General features: G+C 41.9%; 1 protein-coding gene across 11 annotated transcripts in view; it reads left to right on the forward strand.

The window, feature by feature from the left end:
• The window catches only part of kdm2bb (lysine (K)-specific demethylase 2Bb), a 56,436-nt gene that overhangs the window by 5,280 nt on the left and 37,784 nt on the right, over positions 1 to 13,372 (forward strand). For 10 of the 11 annotated variants that reach the window (XM_070441647.1, XM_070441645.1, XM_023983783.2 and 7 more), the window contains 3 exons: positions 5,941 to 6,034; positions 6,445 to 6,598; positions 6,785 to 6,900. In XM_070441647.1, coding sequence (XP_070297748.1) covers positions 5,941 to 6,034; positions 6,445 to 6,598; positions 6,785 to 6,900 — 364 coding nt within the window. Of the gene's footprint in view, positions 1 to 2,462; positions 2,591 to 5,940; positions 6,035 to 6,444; positions 6,599 to 6,784; positions 6,901 to 13,372 lie in introns of those variants that run through there. The other variant, XM_070441667.1, reaches the window with a different exon arrangement.

Here is a 13,372-nt window from a genome sequence, read left to right on the forward strand (position 1 = left end):
AATTCACTGTCTCATCAACCCAGCCAGGCAATTTATAAACTTGATCTCCACTATAAAAAGCATCTAGACATTATATCCCATTTCTTTTAGACAAGCAATTGGTTTTCCACAGCTGAGATTTGATAAACCTCGCTGTCTCTCTGACATTTGCAACATTATTTCAATATTGAAATTCGTTCTCCACCTGTCCCATAGTAATGAATGTCGGGACGAGACAGACCACTTTTCTCAGCCAGTTAAATTCATGAATTAGCTGGCATAATTTTTATGGATATATACAAAGAAATGTCAATAGAAAACAGGTAAAACAAAACGAAATGCAGCTTGTTTTTAATCTTTCCAGCTTCAGTTTGTTGTGATTGTGTTAGTTGTGTTGCTGGCTAGCTCCTCTGAACAACAGTGTCCTGACGAGAGAACACATTTTCTATGCCAGGCGAAATCGTGCCCAATTAGCTCATTGTTATAGATGTATCCAAATAAATGTCACTAGAAAACAGCTTAAACAAACGCAAATGCAGCTACTTTGCTGTTATTCTGGCTGCACTGTTTGACGTGACTGTAATTTAGCCATAGCTGGCTAGCAAGCAAGCAAGGGATAAGAACGTTGCCAGCCAGTATGGTAATGGAACATTTAGAATGAACGACTGGGTCGCGTCCATAGATAGAGAACAAAAATAACGGATGGGTCGCGTCTCTTGCAACCGAACCGATTGAACGAATGACCAGTCGGCTTGGCTAGCAACCTTAGATTTGTGTCGGGACTATATCTCGTGGAAGGATGAAATAGTATGAATAAATTCATTAACAATGTTTTTTTATGAAAATATGTCAATCATTATTTAAATATGTTGGTAACCCGTTGTATAATAATGATAATGCCCTCGATGCCAGTGTTTGGAGGATATATTGGTACGGTTTGCCGGCCCTCTACGACACTCGTGGCAATATATCCTCCAAACACCCGGCTTCTTGGGCATTATCACTTAAATGGATGTGTCCTTCTCCCTCTGAGTATTGGCAGTTTAACCCATTACCTCGGTCAAGGTCATACTCCTGTAAACCCTTTCCTCAGGTCTCTCTGTGGGAGGGAGCAGATACACTGCTGTAGGATGGATGACAAGCCTGTATCTCTGACTAGATTCATACAGTAGGAGCCAGCCGAGGCTGGAGAACTATATCTTAGCCCCCGATTTATGTAATAGACCAAATTAAATATGTATGGCTGAAATTAGCCGCGTTGACAGGATGGGAAGTGGTCTGTATTTTATGAGCTCTTGCAACTGACTGGATCAGAGGAGGCAAACAAGCTTGTATTGATCAGCTGGTGTTATGGAGGCTCCCTGGTGGACTCGTGCTGCCAAGAGAGGTTATTTGTCCAACAACAGGAACAGGGGTTGTGTCGATCAGTGTTTGGTATAGAATTGGTGTATTGTTTGTTCATCACTCATGATGGATGTCCCATGGCTTGAATAGTGGAATTACAACCCTGTGAAAGGCTTTGAATTAGTAATGTCACAACCTTTTTTATCAAACATTCAGTGTATGGATGGACCTGAAGCTAGAAAAAAATATTGCCTGATTTACTGTAGGGTATAGATCTGAGAAACCTGGCAAGTAGAATACCTGTGCTGACTTTAAAATGATACCAGGAGAATGGATGCATCATTTTGCAGTAGCCTACATACAAATCAAACCATCTTACAACAATCATGACTGTGGCTTTAACCATGATGTGCATTGTTTTCCCTATATTAATTTAGCAGCTGCGGCCTGCTGCTGCTAAATAGTTGCCGCCACTCCAAAATATCAGATTATTATTTAAGTACATTTTTATTTTGTTTTGAGAGGGAGAAGAAATTGGGATTGTAAAACGTATTCAGTGTAAACTTAAAGCTTCGATATGCAACTTTTTGGGTGACCCGACCAAATTCACATACAAATGTGTGTTTTATAGATCTGTCATTCTCATTGAAAGCATGTCTAAGAAGCGGTAGATCTGTTCTATGTGCACTATTTCTATGCTTCCCGTTCTTAAGTTTAGTTTATGCATCTTTTTCTTTCGGTTTTGTACACCAGCATCCAACAGCTGAAAATACAAATACTTGTTTTTGGTTATGGATAAGATATTTCACAGCAGTTTCGATGATACAATGATTCTCTACACTATTAGAATTGTAGCAATTTTAGTGATTTCTGCATAGTGCATCTTTAAATTACTAAAACCAGATATAAAGTATGTAGAAAAGATAATGGAGTTATATATTTGTTTAAGATCATCTTTGAGAACAGACAATCACAAAAATAAAAACTATACTGTCAATGAGAATATTTTGTTCGAATGTTTGATTCACTCCGCTGCATAAGCACACCACATAAGCCTCGGCAAAATGTGTAGAATTGCAGGAAATGAGCTTAAAACTTTAACATTTTCTCCCCTCCGAAGGCAAAATTTGCAGGAAGTCTCTGCGGCCAAGAGGACAGCATTTAAAAATGTTCCTTCAGAGACTGCGCCATTGGCCACGGCCACAGATTTCTAAGTAGATTTCAGTCAAAACTGTAACTCGGCCACTGAGGAACACTCACTGTCTTGGTAAGCAATTCCAGTAGATTTGGCCGTGTGTTTTAGGTTATTGTCTTGCTGAAAGGTGAATTAATCTCCCAGTGTTTGGTGGAATGCAGACTGAACCAAGTTTTCCTTTTGCCTGCGCTTGGCTCCATTTCTTTTTTTTATCCTTAAAAACTCCCCAGTCCTTAATGATTACAAGCATACCCATAACATGATGCAGGCACTAATATGCTTGAAAATATGGAGAGTAGTACTCCATAATGTGTTGTATTGGATCTGTCCCAAACATAAGACTTTATATTCAGGACAAAACTTTTGCAGTTGTACTTTAGTGCCTTCTTGCAAACAGGATGCATGCTTTGGAATATTTTCATTCTGTACAGGCTTCCTTTTCACTCTGTCAATTAGTTTAGTATTGTAGAGTAACTACAATGTTGTTGATCCCTCAGTTTTCTCCTTTCACAGCCATTAAACTCTAACTGTTTTAAAGTCACCATTGTCCTCATGGTGAAACCCCTGAGCGGTTTCTTTCCTCTCCGGCAACTGAGTTAGGAAGGACGCTTGTATCTTTGTAGTGACTGGGTGAATTGAGTAGAGGTCGACCGATTATGATTTTTCAACGCCGATAACGATTATTGGAGGACCAAAAAAAGCCGATACTGATTAATCAGACAAATCTTTTATTTAAAAATATTTACATTTATTTATTTGTAATAATGACAATTACAACAATACTGAATGAACACTTTTATTTTAACTTAATATAATACATCAATAAAATCAATTTAGCCTCAAATAAATAATGAAACATGTTCAATTTGGTTTAAATAATGCAAAAACAAAGTGTTGGAGAAGAAAGTAAAAGTACAATATGCGCCATGTAAAAAAGCTAACGTTTAAGTTCCTTGCTCAGAACATGACAACATATGAAAGCTGGTGGTTTCTTTTAACATGAGTCTTCAATATTCCCAGGTAAGAAGTTTTAGGTTGTAGTTATTATAGGACAATTTTCTCTATACCATTTGTATTTCATATACCTTTGACTATTGGATGTTCTTATAGGCACTTTAGTATTGCCAGTGTAACAGTATAGCTTCCGTCCCTTTCCTCGCCCCTTCCTGGGCTCGAACCAGGAACACATCGACACCAGCCACCCTCAAAGCAGCGTTACCCATCACTCAACAAAAGCCCTTGCAGAGCAAGAGGAACAACTACTTCAAGGTCTCAGAGCGAGTTACGTCACCGATTGAAACGCTATTAGCGTGCACTCCGCTAACTAGCTAGCCAGTTCACATCGGTTACACCAGCCTAATCTCGGGAGTTGATAGGCTTGAAGTCATAAACAGCTCAATGCTTGAAGCACAGGGAAGAGCTGCTGGCAAACGCACGAAAGTGCTGTTTGAATGAATGCTTACGAGCCTGCTGCTGCCTACCACCGCTCAGTCAGACTGCTCTATCAAATATCAAATCCTCTTATACACATCTAGATGTGTATAAGAGACAGATCAAATATCAAATCATAGACTTAATTATAACATAATAACACACAGAAATACGAGCCTTATGTCATTAATATGGTCAAATCCAGAAACGATCATTTCGAAAACAAAACGTTTATTCTTTCAGTGAAATACACGGGTGGCATCCATAAGTCTAAATATTCCTGTTACATTGCACAACCTTCAATGTTATGTCATAATTACGTAAAATTCTGGCAAATTAGTTCGCAACGAGCCAAGCGGCCCAAACTGTTGCATATACCCTGACTCTGCTTGCAATTAACGCAAGAGAAGTGACACAATTTCCCTAGTTAAATATTTCCTGCTAACCTGGATTTCTTTTAACTAAATATGCAGGTTTAAAAAAATATACCTCTGTGTATTGATTTTAAGAAAGGCATTGATGTTTATGGTTAGGTACATTCGTGCAACGATTGTGCTTTTTTTGCAAATGCGCTTTTGTTAAATCATCCCCCGTTTGGCGAAGTTGGTCTTCACACAGTTGGCAACGAGCCAGGCGGCCCAAACTGCTGCGTATAGCCTGACTCTGTTGCACAGAACGCAAGAGAAGTGACACAATTTCCCTACTTAAAAGAAATTCATGTTAGCAGGCAATATTAACTAAATATGCAGGTTTAAAAATATATACTTGTGCATTGATTTTAAGAAAGGCGTTGATGTTTATGGTTAGGTACACTGGTGCAACGACAGTGTTTTTTTTTTTCGCGAATGCGCTTGTTAAATAACCGTTTGGTGAAGTAGGCTATGATTCAATGAGAAATTAACAGGCACCGCATCGATTATATGCAACGCAGGACAAGCTAGATAAACTAGTAATATCATCAACCATGTGTAGTTAACTAGTGATTATGTTAAGATTTATTGTTTTTATAAGATACGTTTAACGCTAGCTAGCACCTTACCTTGGCTCCTTGCTGCACTCGCATAACAGGTAGTCAGCCTGCCACGCAGTCTCCTCGTGGATTGCAATGTAATCGACCGTGATCGGTGTCCAAAAATGCCGATTACCGATTTGTTATGAAAACTTGAAATCGGCCCTAATTAATCGGTCATTCCGATTAATCGGTCGACCTCTAGTATTGATACACCATCCAAAGTACAATTAATAACTACAGCATGCTCAAAGGGATATTCAACATCTACTTAAAAAAAAAAACTATCTACCAATAGGTGCCCTTGTTTGCGAGGGCCCTTCTCTGGTCTTTGTGGTTGAATCTGTGTTTGAAATTCACTGCTCGACTGAGGGACCTTACAGATAATTGTCCATGCAACTTATATTACTTGCTAAGCAACATATTTACTCCTGAACTTTAGGCTTTCCATAAGAAAGGAGTTGAATACTTATTGACTCAAGACATTTCATCTTTTCTTTCTTAATTAATTAGTGAAAACTGCAAATAACATTCCACTTTGACATTATGGGGTATTGTGTGTTCTCTTAACACATTTGTGGTTATTGATTTTTTTGATGTTGGTCGGAATAGAGTATTGGTAGATGTAGAAGATTTCAACCAGGTATTGGGGCTGTTCCAAATTGGTTGAACTGCTTGTTTCGAAGGAATAAATACACATTTTCGGCCAAATAGCTTCCATACTCAAGCTCCATTCCATGTACTGTAATGTTGCAATGCTACACTTTCTGTATAGTTTCTGGGGTAAAAACAGTGAACAAAAATTTGCTCACTGAACACTTCCTTGACAAAGTTGGTGACCATACTTTTATTTACCCATTTCTGTTCATGATGTTCATTCAGCTCAGCATCTAACCCACCATCTTTATATGATCCCTCAGGTTCATCATAACTATGCACATGCAGGGTCTCATTATCCATCCCTCTCATCCCTCCTCTGTAGGTACTGTTTAATGAGCGTGAAGGGCTGCTATACTGACTTCCACATTGATTTCGGGGGCACGTCTGTGTGGTATCACGTTTTCAAGGGAGGGAAGGTAAGTTCATGTATTTTTATTATTATATATATTTTTTGAACAGTATGTGGATAACAGCAGTGCATCCACCTGAGGCTCTGATGTACCCTCCCCCAATGCTGGTACTGTATATGTATCAGATTTCTGCAGAGGCGCTACAAATGAACCTGTCCCCTGTTTTTCTCAGCGACGGCTGCAGAAATCACAGGACTGTTGCTAGGTAGTCCGTTGAGGCATCTCATTATATAAACGTGCAAATTTCAAGCTAGAGGAAGAGAAATGTTGTGATAGGATAGTCAAATCTAAGAAATGTCCTGACTTCTCTAATATAAGATGTAACATTGAGTGCTGTTAACATAGAAATATCACCCTTGTTTTAGATGACTACCAAAGCTACATTCACAACTTTTCATACCCTGTCCTGTCCCCAGGTGTTCTGGCTGGTGCCTCCGACGCCTCATAACCTTGCCCTGTATGAGGACTGGGTTCTGTCAGGCAAGCAGAGTGACATCTTCCTGGGAGACCGTGCAGATGGCTGCCAGAGGGTGGAGCTGAAACAGGGCTACACCTTCTTCATCCCCTCTGGTGAACTGCCTAGCATTTCATTTTGATGTATTCCTATCATATTAACGTTAATATTATTGTAGCAAACCATACATTACATGCTCTGCTTTATTCAAGCATGTGTTTGAGGACATGTTTGGGCATGCTATGTCTGTTTTGAGTGGGTCAGCCGGTTCTCATGATGTTTGGCTGGCTGTCCTGTTTCAGGCTGGATTCATGCAGTCTACACCCCTGAGGACACGCTGGTGTTTGGAGGCAACATTCTGCACAGCTTTAACATTCCCATGCAACTCTCCATCTATGAGATAGAGAATAGGACTAAGGTAGGCTGTCATACAGGTGTCCCACTACTGACGCTTCACTCCACCTATGACCATTGGTTAAACTTAACTGTGTCTCTACAATGAAGATGGATGGGGAAACAGCCTCACCTCATACAAACAAGTCAAGGTCACTTAGTTTGCTGCATCAATGAGTGTGAGAATGTCAAACCAACCTTGTGACGTCATTAGAGTGCGCAGCTGAAAACTATGCTGGAAACACTCGGTTTGTTATTTTTTATTAAAACATAACTAACATTTGTTAAATATAAATACCAAACTTGTTTTTGCGTGGATTCCGTGACGTGGTTAGCTTTTAACACCTAGGACCGCTATTTCTTGTCCCAGAATTCTGCTTAACAGACAGGTTGAAGCCTGCTTGACAGAGCTGCTAAGCTGCTTGCCATCAAGCTAACGAAGTTAGTCCCAGATGAGTTTTGCAATTGAGCCCTCTTTGTCTGGAGAAATAATTGTAGTGTTCCAGCGCTGTAGGAGCTGTGTCTACTACGCTTCGCTTCAGGACAAACCGGATCACTTAGAGTTCCAATGCGGCAATTGTTTGCTTGCCAGGGATTGTAGGCTTGAGGTGGCTTCCTTGATCACGCAGGTCGCCAGCCTACCTAAGAAACTGGTTAAAACGCAGAGTAAAATGTTTACCTTTTTTACGCCAGTGGCTGGACGGCGTTCGCGCTTATTGGATGCATCTCCGCCATGTCTTTTGTCATTATCCGACTGGCCTGCGTTGCCTGGAGCTCCCCCATCTGATAGCAGAGTCGAAGGGGCACAGCAAGAGGAGCAAGGCAACCAATGATGGTCGCATGTCATGAGCCGTGAAAGCCAAAGACAGCGGCCTCCCGCAAAGCAGTCTACACTCCCAACGATAGGCCCGGAGCAGATACAAACAACGAATAGTTTCAGCGTCCTGGAGCCTGATCTTCCTGCACCTTCGTCGCAGGGGGTACCTATGTCTGCGGCCGCAGTGCCTACTCCTACGATTTCGAAGTTGACGTCGGCAACCTTCCGTCCCTTCTCTGGATCGAGCGGGGATTCTCCATCTGTCGGAGGCCTGCGCCGGGAGCAACAGGCTCAAGTTATCCTGCCTCTCGCCCGTCCATAAAGTGTTTTCCGAGGCATGGGAGTGGGTGGGTGTCCTCGTCCTTCTCACCAGCCGTGATTTTGGGCTGCTCCATGGTAAGAAATGTGACTGTTTTTGCACCAGGAACAATGTCCTATCCCAGAGCTTGAGTAAACGACATTACTAAACTGCTACCGAATGTACTACTTCAGGACATGGAAATCGATTCTATCGTAGTTCGTGTGGGTTTTAATGACATTATTAAGGGCAACTCTGAACTGTTGAAACTGGATTTTAAAGAGGTCATTGACTCTGCTAAACGCTAATAAAATACACATCATATTTGGCTCTGTGCCCTCTGAATCGTGGCATTGAACGCTTTAGCAGGATTCTTTCTCTTCACAACTGGCTACGTGATTATTGCAGCTCGATGGGTGTAACTTTTGTTGACAATTTCGATACCTTTTTGGAAACAAAACACGTTTTATAAGGAGGATGGGATCCACCCAAATCATTTGGGTTCCTGGCTTATCAATGACTCAAGCCCAGGTCAGCTAATCCCTGCCATTGTGATGCTGAGTTGTCATAATTCTTCAGCAAATGTACATTATACCAGGGGAGTTGGTAGACACAATGTAAGTAACCTGATGTTCTGAAAGAACTGCAAAATCTGGATCCCTACAAATCAGCTGGGCTAGACAATCTGGACCCTCTCTTTCTAAAATTATCCGGCAAAATTGTTGCAATCCCTATTACTAGCCTATTCAACCTCTCTTTCGTATCATCTGAGATCCCCCAAGATCGAAAGCTGGTGCGGTCATCCCCCTCTTCAAAGGGGGAGACTCTAGACCCAAACTGTTATAGACCTATATCCATCCTGCCCTGCCTTTCTAAAATCTTCGAAAGCCAAGTTAATAAACAGATCACCGACCATTTTGAATCCAACCGTACTTTCTCCACTATGCAATCTGGTTTCCGAGCTGGTCATGGGTGCACCTCAGCCACGCTCAATGTCCTAAATGATATCATAACCGCCATCGATAACAGACAGTACTGTGCAGCCGTCTTCATCGACCTGGCCAAGGCTTTCGACTCTGTCAATCACCGCATTCTTATCGGCAGACTCAATAGCCTTGGCTTCTCTAATGACTGTCTCGCCTGGTTCACCAACTACTTCTCATTTCAGTGTGTCAAATCGGAGGGCTGTTGTCCGAACCTCTGGCAGTCTCTATGGCGGTGCCACAGGGTTAATCTCTCGGGACGACTCTTTTCTCTGTATATATCATTGATGTCGCTCCTGCTGCTGGTGATTCTCTGATCCACCTCTACGCAGACGACACCATTCTGTATACATCTGGCCCTTCTTTGGACACTGTGCTAACAAACCTCCAAACGAGCTTCAACGCCATACAACACTCCTTCCGTGGCCTCGCAACTGCTTTTAAATGCTAGTAAAACTAAGTGCATGCTCTTCAACCGATTGCTGCCCACACCCTCCCGCTCGACTAGCATCACTACTCTGGACGGTTCTGACCTTTAATATGTGGACAACTACAAATACCTAGGTGTCTGGTTAGACTGTAAACTCTCCTTCAAGACTCACATTAAGCATCTCCAATCCAAAATAAAATCTAGTATCGGCTTCCTATTTCGAAACAAAGCCTCCTTCACTCATGCTGCCAAACTTGTCCTCAAAAAACGGACTATCCTACCGATCCTTGACTTTGGCGATGTCATTTACAAAATAGCCTCCAACACTCTACTCAGCAAACTGGATGTAGTCTATTACAGTGCCGTCCATTTTATCACCAAAGCCCCATATACTACCCACCACTGTGACCTGTATGCTCTCGTTGGCTGGCCCTCACTACATATCCGTCGCCAAACCCACTGGCTCCAGGTCATCTATAAGTCATCTATAAGCCCTGCCTTATCTCAGCTCACTGGTCACCATAGCTACACCCACCCGTAGCACGCGCTCAAGCAAGTATATTTCACTGGTCATCCCCAAAGCCAACACTTCCTTTGGCTGCCTTTCCTTCCAGTTTTCTGCTGCCAATGACATGAACGAATTGCAAAAATCTGAAGCTGGAGACTTATATCTCCCTCACTAACTTTAGGCGTCAGCTGTCTGAGCAGCTTACCCATCACTATACCTGTACACAGCCAATCTGTAAATAGCACATCCGACTACCTCATCCCCATATTATTACTTAACCTCTTGCTCTTTTGCACCCCAGTATCTCTACTTGCACATCATCATCTGCACATCTATCACTCCAGTATTAATGCTAAATTGTAATTATTTTCGCCTCTGGGGCCTATTTATGGTTACCTTCCTACTCTTCTACATTTGCACACACTGTACATAGATTTCTCTATTTGTCTTTTCTTTTGTGTTATTGTTTATTGTTTGTGTTATTGTTACACATTGTTTATGTGTAACTCTGTGTTGTTTTTTGTATAACTGCTTTGCTTTATCTTGGCCAGGTCGCAGTTGTAAATGAGAACTTGTTCTCAACTGGCCTACCTAGTTAAATAAAGGTGAAATAATAAATAAAATAACTGTAATTTTGTCCCTCTAGCTGCCCTGAATGCCTCTGCTGATCCTTCAGCTATTGTATGAGGTAATCATGTGCATATGAACCAGATTTATACTGTTAGCACTGAGGCGGCGTTCCCTAGTAGGAAGTCCACTGTGTGCAGCTCACCCTGCACTAACATAAATAACAGGAGCATATCTACTTCTGCTAAGCTTCACCGTAAAGCAATGAAAACAAGTAAGCATCCTAGAAGAAAAGTGCTCAAAATAGCCAACGTTAACATATTTTTCAACATCTCCCTGTCCGAGTCTGTAATACCAACATGTTTTAAGCAGACCACCATAGTCCCTGTGCCCAAGAACACAAAGGTAACCTACCTAAATGACTACCGACCCGTAGCACTCATGTCTGAAGCCATGAAGGGCTTTGAAAGGCTGGTTATGGCTCACATCAACACCATTATCCCAGAAACCCTAGACCCACTCAATTTGCATACCGCCCCAACAGATCCACAGATGATGCAATCTCTATTGCACTCAACACTGCCCTTTCCCACCTGGACAAAAATAACACCTATGTGAGAATGTTATTCATTGACTACAGCTCAGCGTTCAACACCATAGTGCCCTCAAAGCTCATCAATAAGCTAAGGACCCTGGAACTAAACACGTCACTCTGCAACTGGATTGTGGACTTCCTAATGGGCCGTCCCCAGGTGGTAAGGGTAGGTAACAACACATCCGCCATGCTGATCCTCAACACAGGGGCCTGTCAGGAATGCGTGCTCAGTCCCCTCCTGTACTCCCTGTTCACTCATGACTGCACGGCCAGGCACGACTCCAACACCATCATTAAGTTTGCCGATGACACAGTGGTAGGCCTGATCAACGACGAGACAACCTATAGGGAGGAGGTCAGAGACCTGGCTGTGTGGTGCCAGGACAACAACCTCTCCCTCAACGTGATCAAGACAAAGGAGATGATTGTGGACTACAGGAAAAAGAGGACCGAGCACACCCCCATTCTCATCGACGGGGCTGCAGTGGAACAGGTTGAGAGCTTCAAGTTCCTTGGTGTCCACATAAACAAACTAACATGGTCCAAGCACACCAAGACAGTCGTAAAGAGGGCACGACAAAACCTATTCTCCCTCAGGAGACTGAAAAGATTTGGCATGGGTCCTTAGATCCTCAAAAGGTTTTACAGCTGCACCATCGAGAGCATCCTGACTGGTTGCATCACTCCCTGGTACGGCAACTGCGCGGCCTCCGACCACAAGGAACTACAAACGGCACAGTACATCACTGGGGCCAAGCTTCCTGCAATCCAGGACCTCTATACCAGGCGGTGTCAGAGGAAGGCCCTAAAAATTGTTAAAGACTCCAGCCACCCTAGTCATAGACTGTTCTCTCTGGTTCAGCAAGCTGTACCGGAGCGCCAAGTCAAGGTCCAAAAGGCTTCTTAACAGCTTCTACCCCCAAGCCATAAGACTCCTGAACACATAATCAAATGGCTACCCAGACAATTTGTATTGCCCCCCCCCCACCCCTCTTTTACACCACTGCTACTCTCTGTTGTTATCATCTATGCATAGTCACTTTAATACCTCTACCTACATGTACATACTACCTCAACTAACCGGTGCCCCTGCACATTGACTCTGTACCGGTACCCCCCTGTATATAGTCTCGCTATTGTTGTTTTACTGCTGCTCTTTAATTACTTGTTACTTTTATTTCTTATTCTTATCTGTATTTTTTTTACTTCATTGTTGGTTATGGGCTCGTAAGTAAGCATTTCATTGTACGGTCTACACCTGTTGTATTCGGCGCATGTGACTAATTCGATTTGATTTTATATGTAGCTTAAGAAACAAGGTTCATGAAATCAATAGTTTGCTAGTAACAGATGACATTCATATTCTGACTTTCTGAAATCAGTTAGATAATAACTTTGATACAGTGGTAGCAATACAAGGTTATAACATTTACAGAAATGCCAGTGGTGGAGGTGTTGCTGTTTTATATTTAGAACCACATTCATGGAAAGCTTAGAGAGGATCTCATGTTAATACTGTTGAAGTAATATGTCTATAGGTTAATCTGCCTCACCTTAAGCCCATTATTGTGGGAAGCTGCTATAGACCACCAAGTGCTAACAGTCAGAATCTGGATAACGTGTAAAATGCTTGATAATGTATGTGATATCAACAGCGGTATATTTTCTGGGTGATTTAAATATTGACTGGCTTTCATCAAGCTGCCCACTCAAGAATAAGCTTCAAACTGTAACCAGTGCCTGCAGCCTGGTCCAGGTTACCAGTCAACCTACCAGGGTAGTTAAAAACAGCCCAGTAATGAAATAATCAACATGTATTGATCACATCTTTACTAATGCTGCAGAAATTAGCTTGAAAGCAGTATCCAGATCCATCAGATGTAGTGATCACAATATAGTAGCTATATCTAGGAAAATGAAAGTTTCAAAGGCTGGGCATAATATAGTGTATAAGAGGGTCATACAAGAAGTTTTGTAGTGATTCATATGTTGTTGATGTAAAGAATATTTGTTGGTCCGTGGTGTTTAATGAGGAGCAAACAAATGCTGCACTTGACACATTTATGAAATTGCCTTTTCCAGTTACTAATAAGCATGCACCCATTTAAGAAAATGACTTAAATCCCTGTGGAATGATGAGGAATTGAAAAATGGTATGGTTGAGGGATGAGGCAAAAGGAATGGCAAATAAGTCTGGCTGTACAACCGATTGGCGAACGTATTGAAAATTGAGGAATCATGTGACTAACTGAATAATAAAGAAGAAACTACACTATGAAACAAAGATAAATGACAAAGA

This window comes from Salvelinus sp. IW2-2015, linkage group LG4q.1:29 (assembly GCF_002910315.2).
Source record: "Salvelinus sp. IW2-2015 linkage group LG4q.1:29, ASM291031v2, whole genome shotgun sequence".
Lineage (NCBI taxonomy): Eukaryota > Metazoa > Chordata > Actinopteri > Salmoniformes > Salmonidae > Salvelinus > Salvelinus sp. IW2-2015.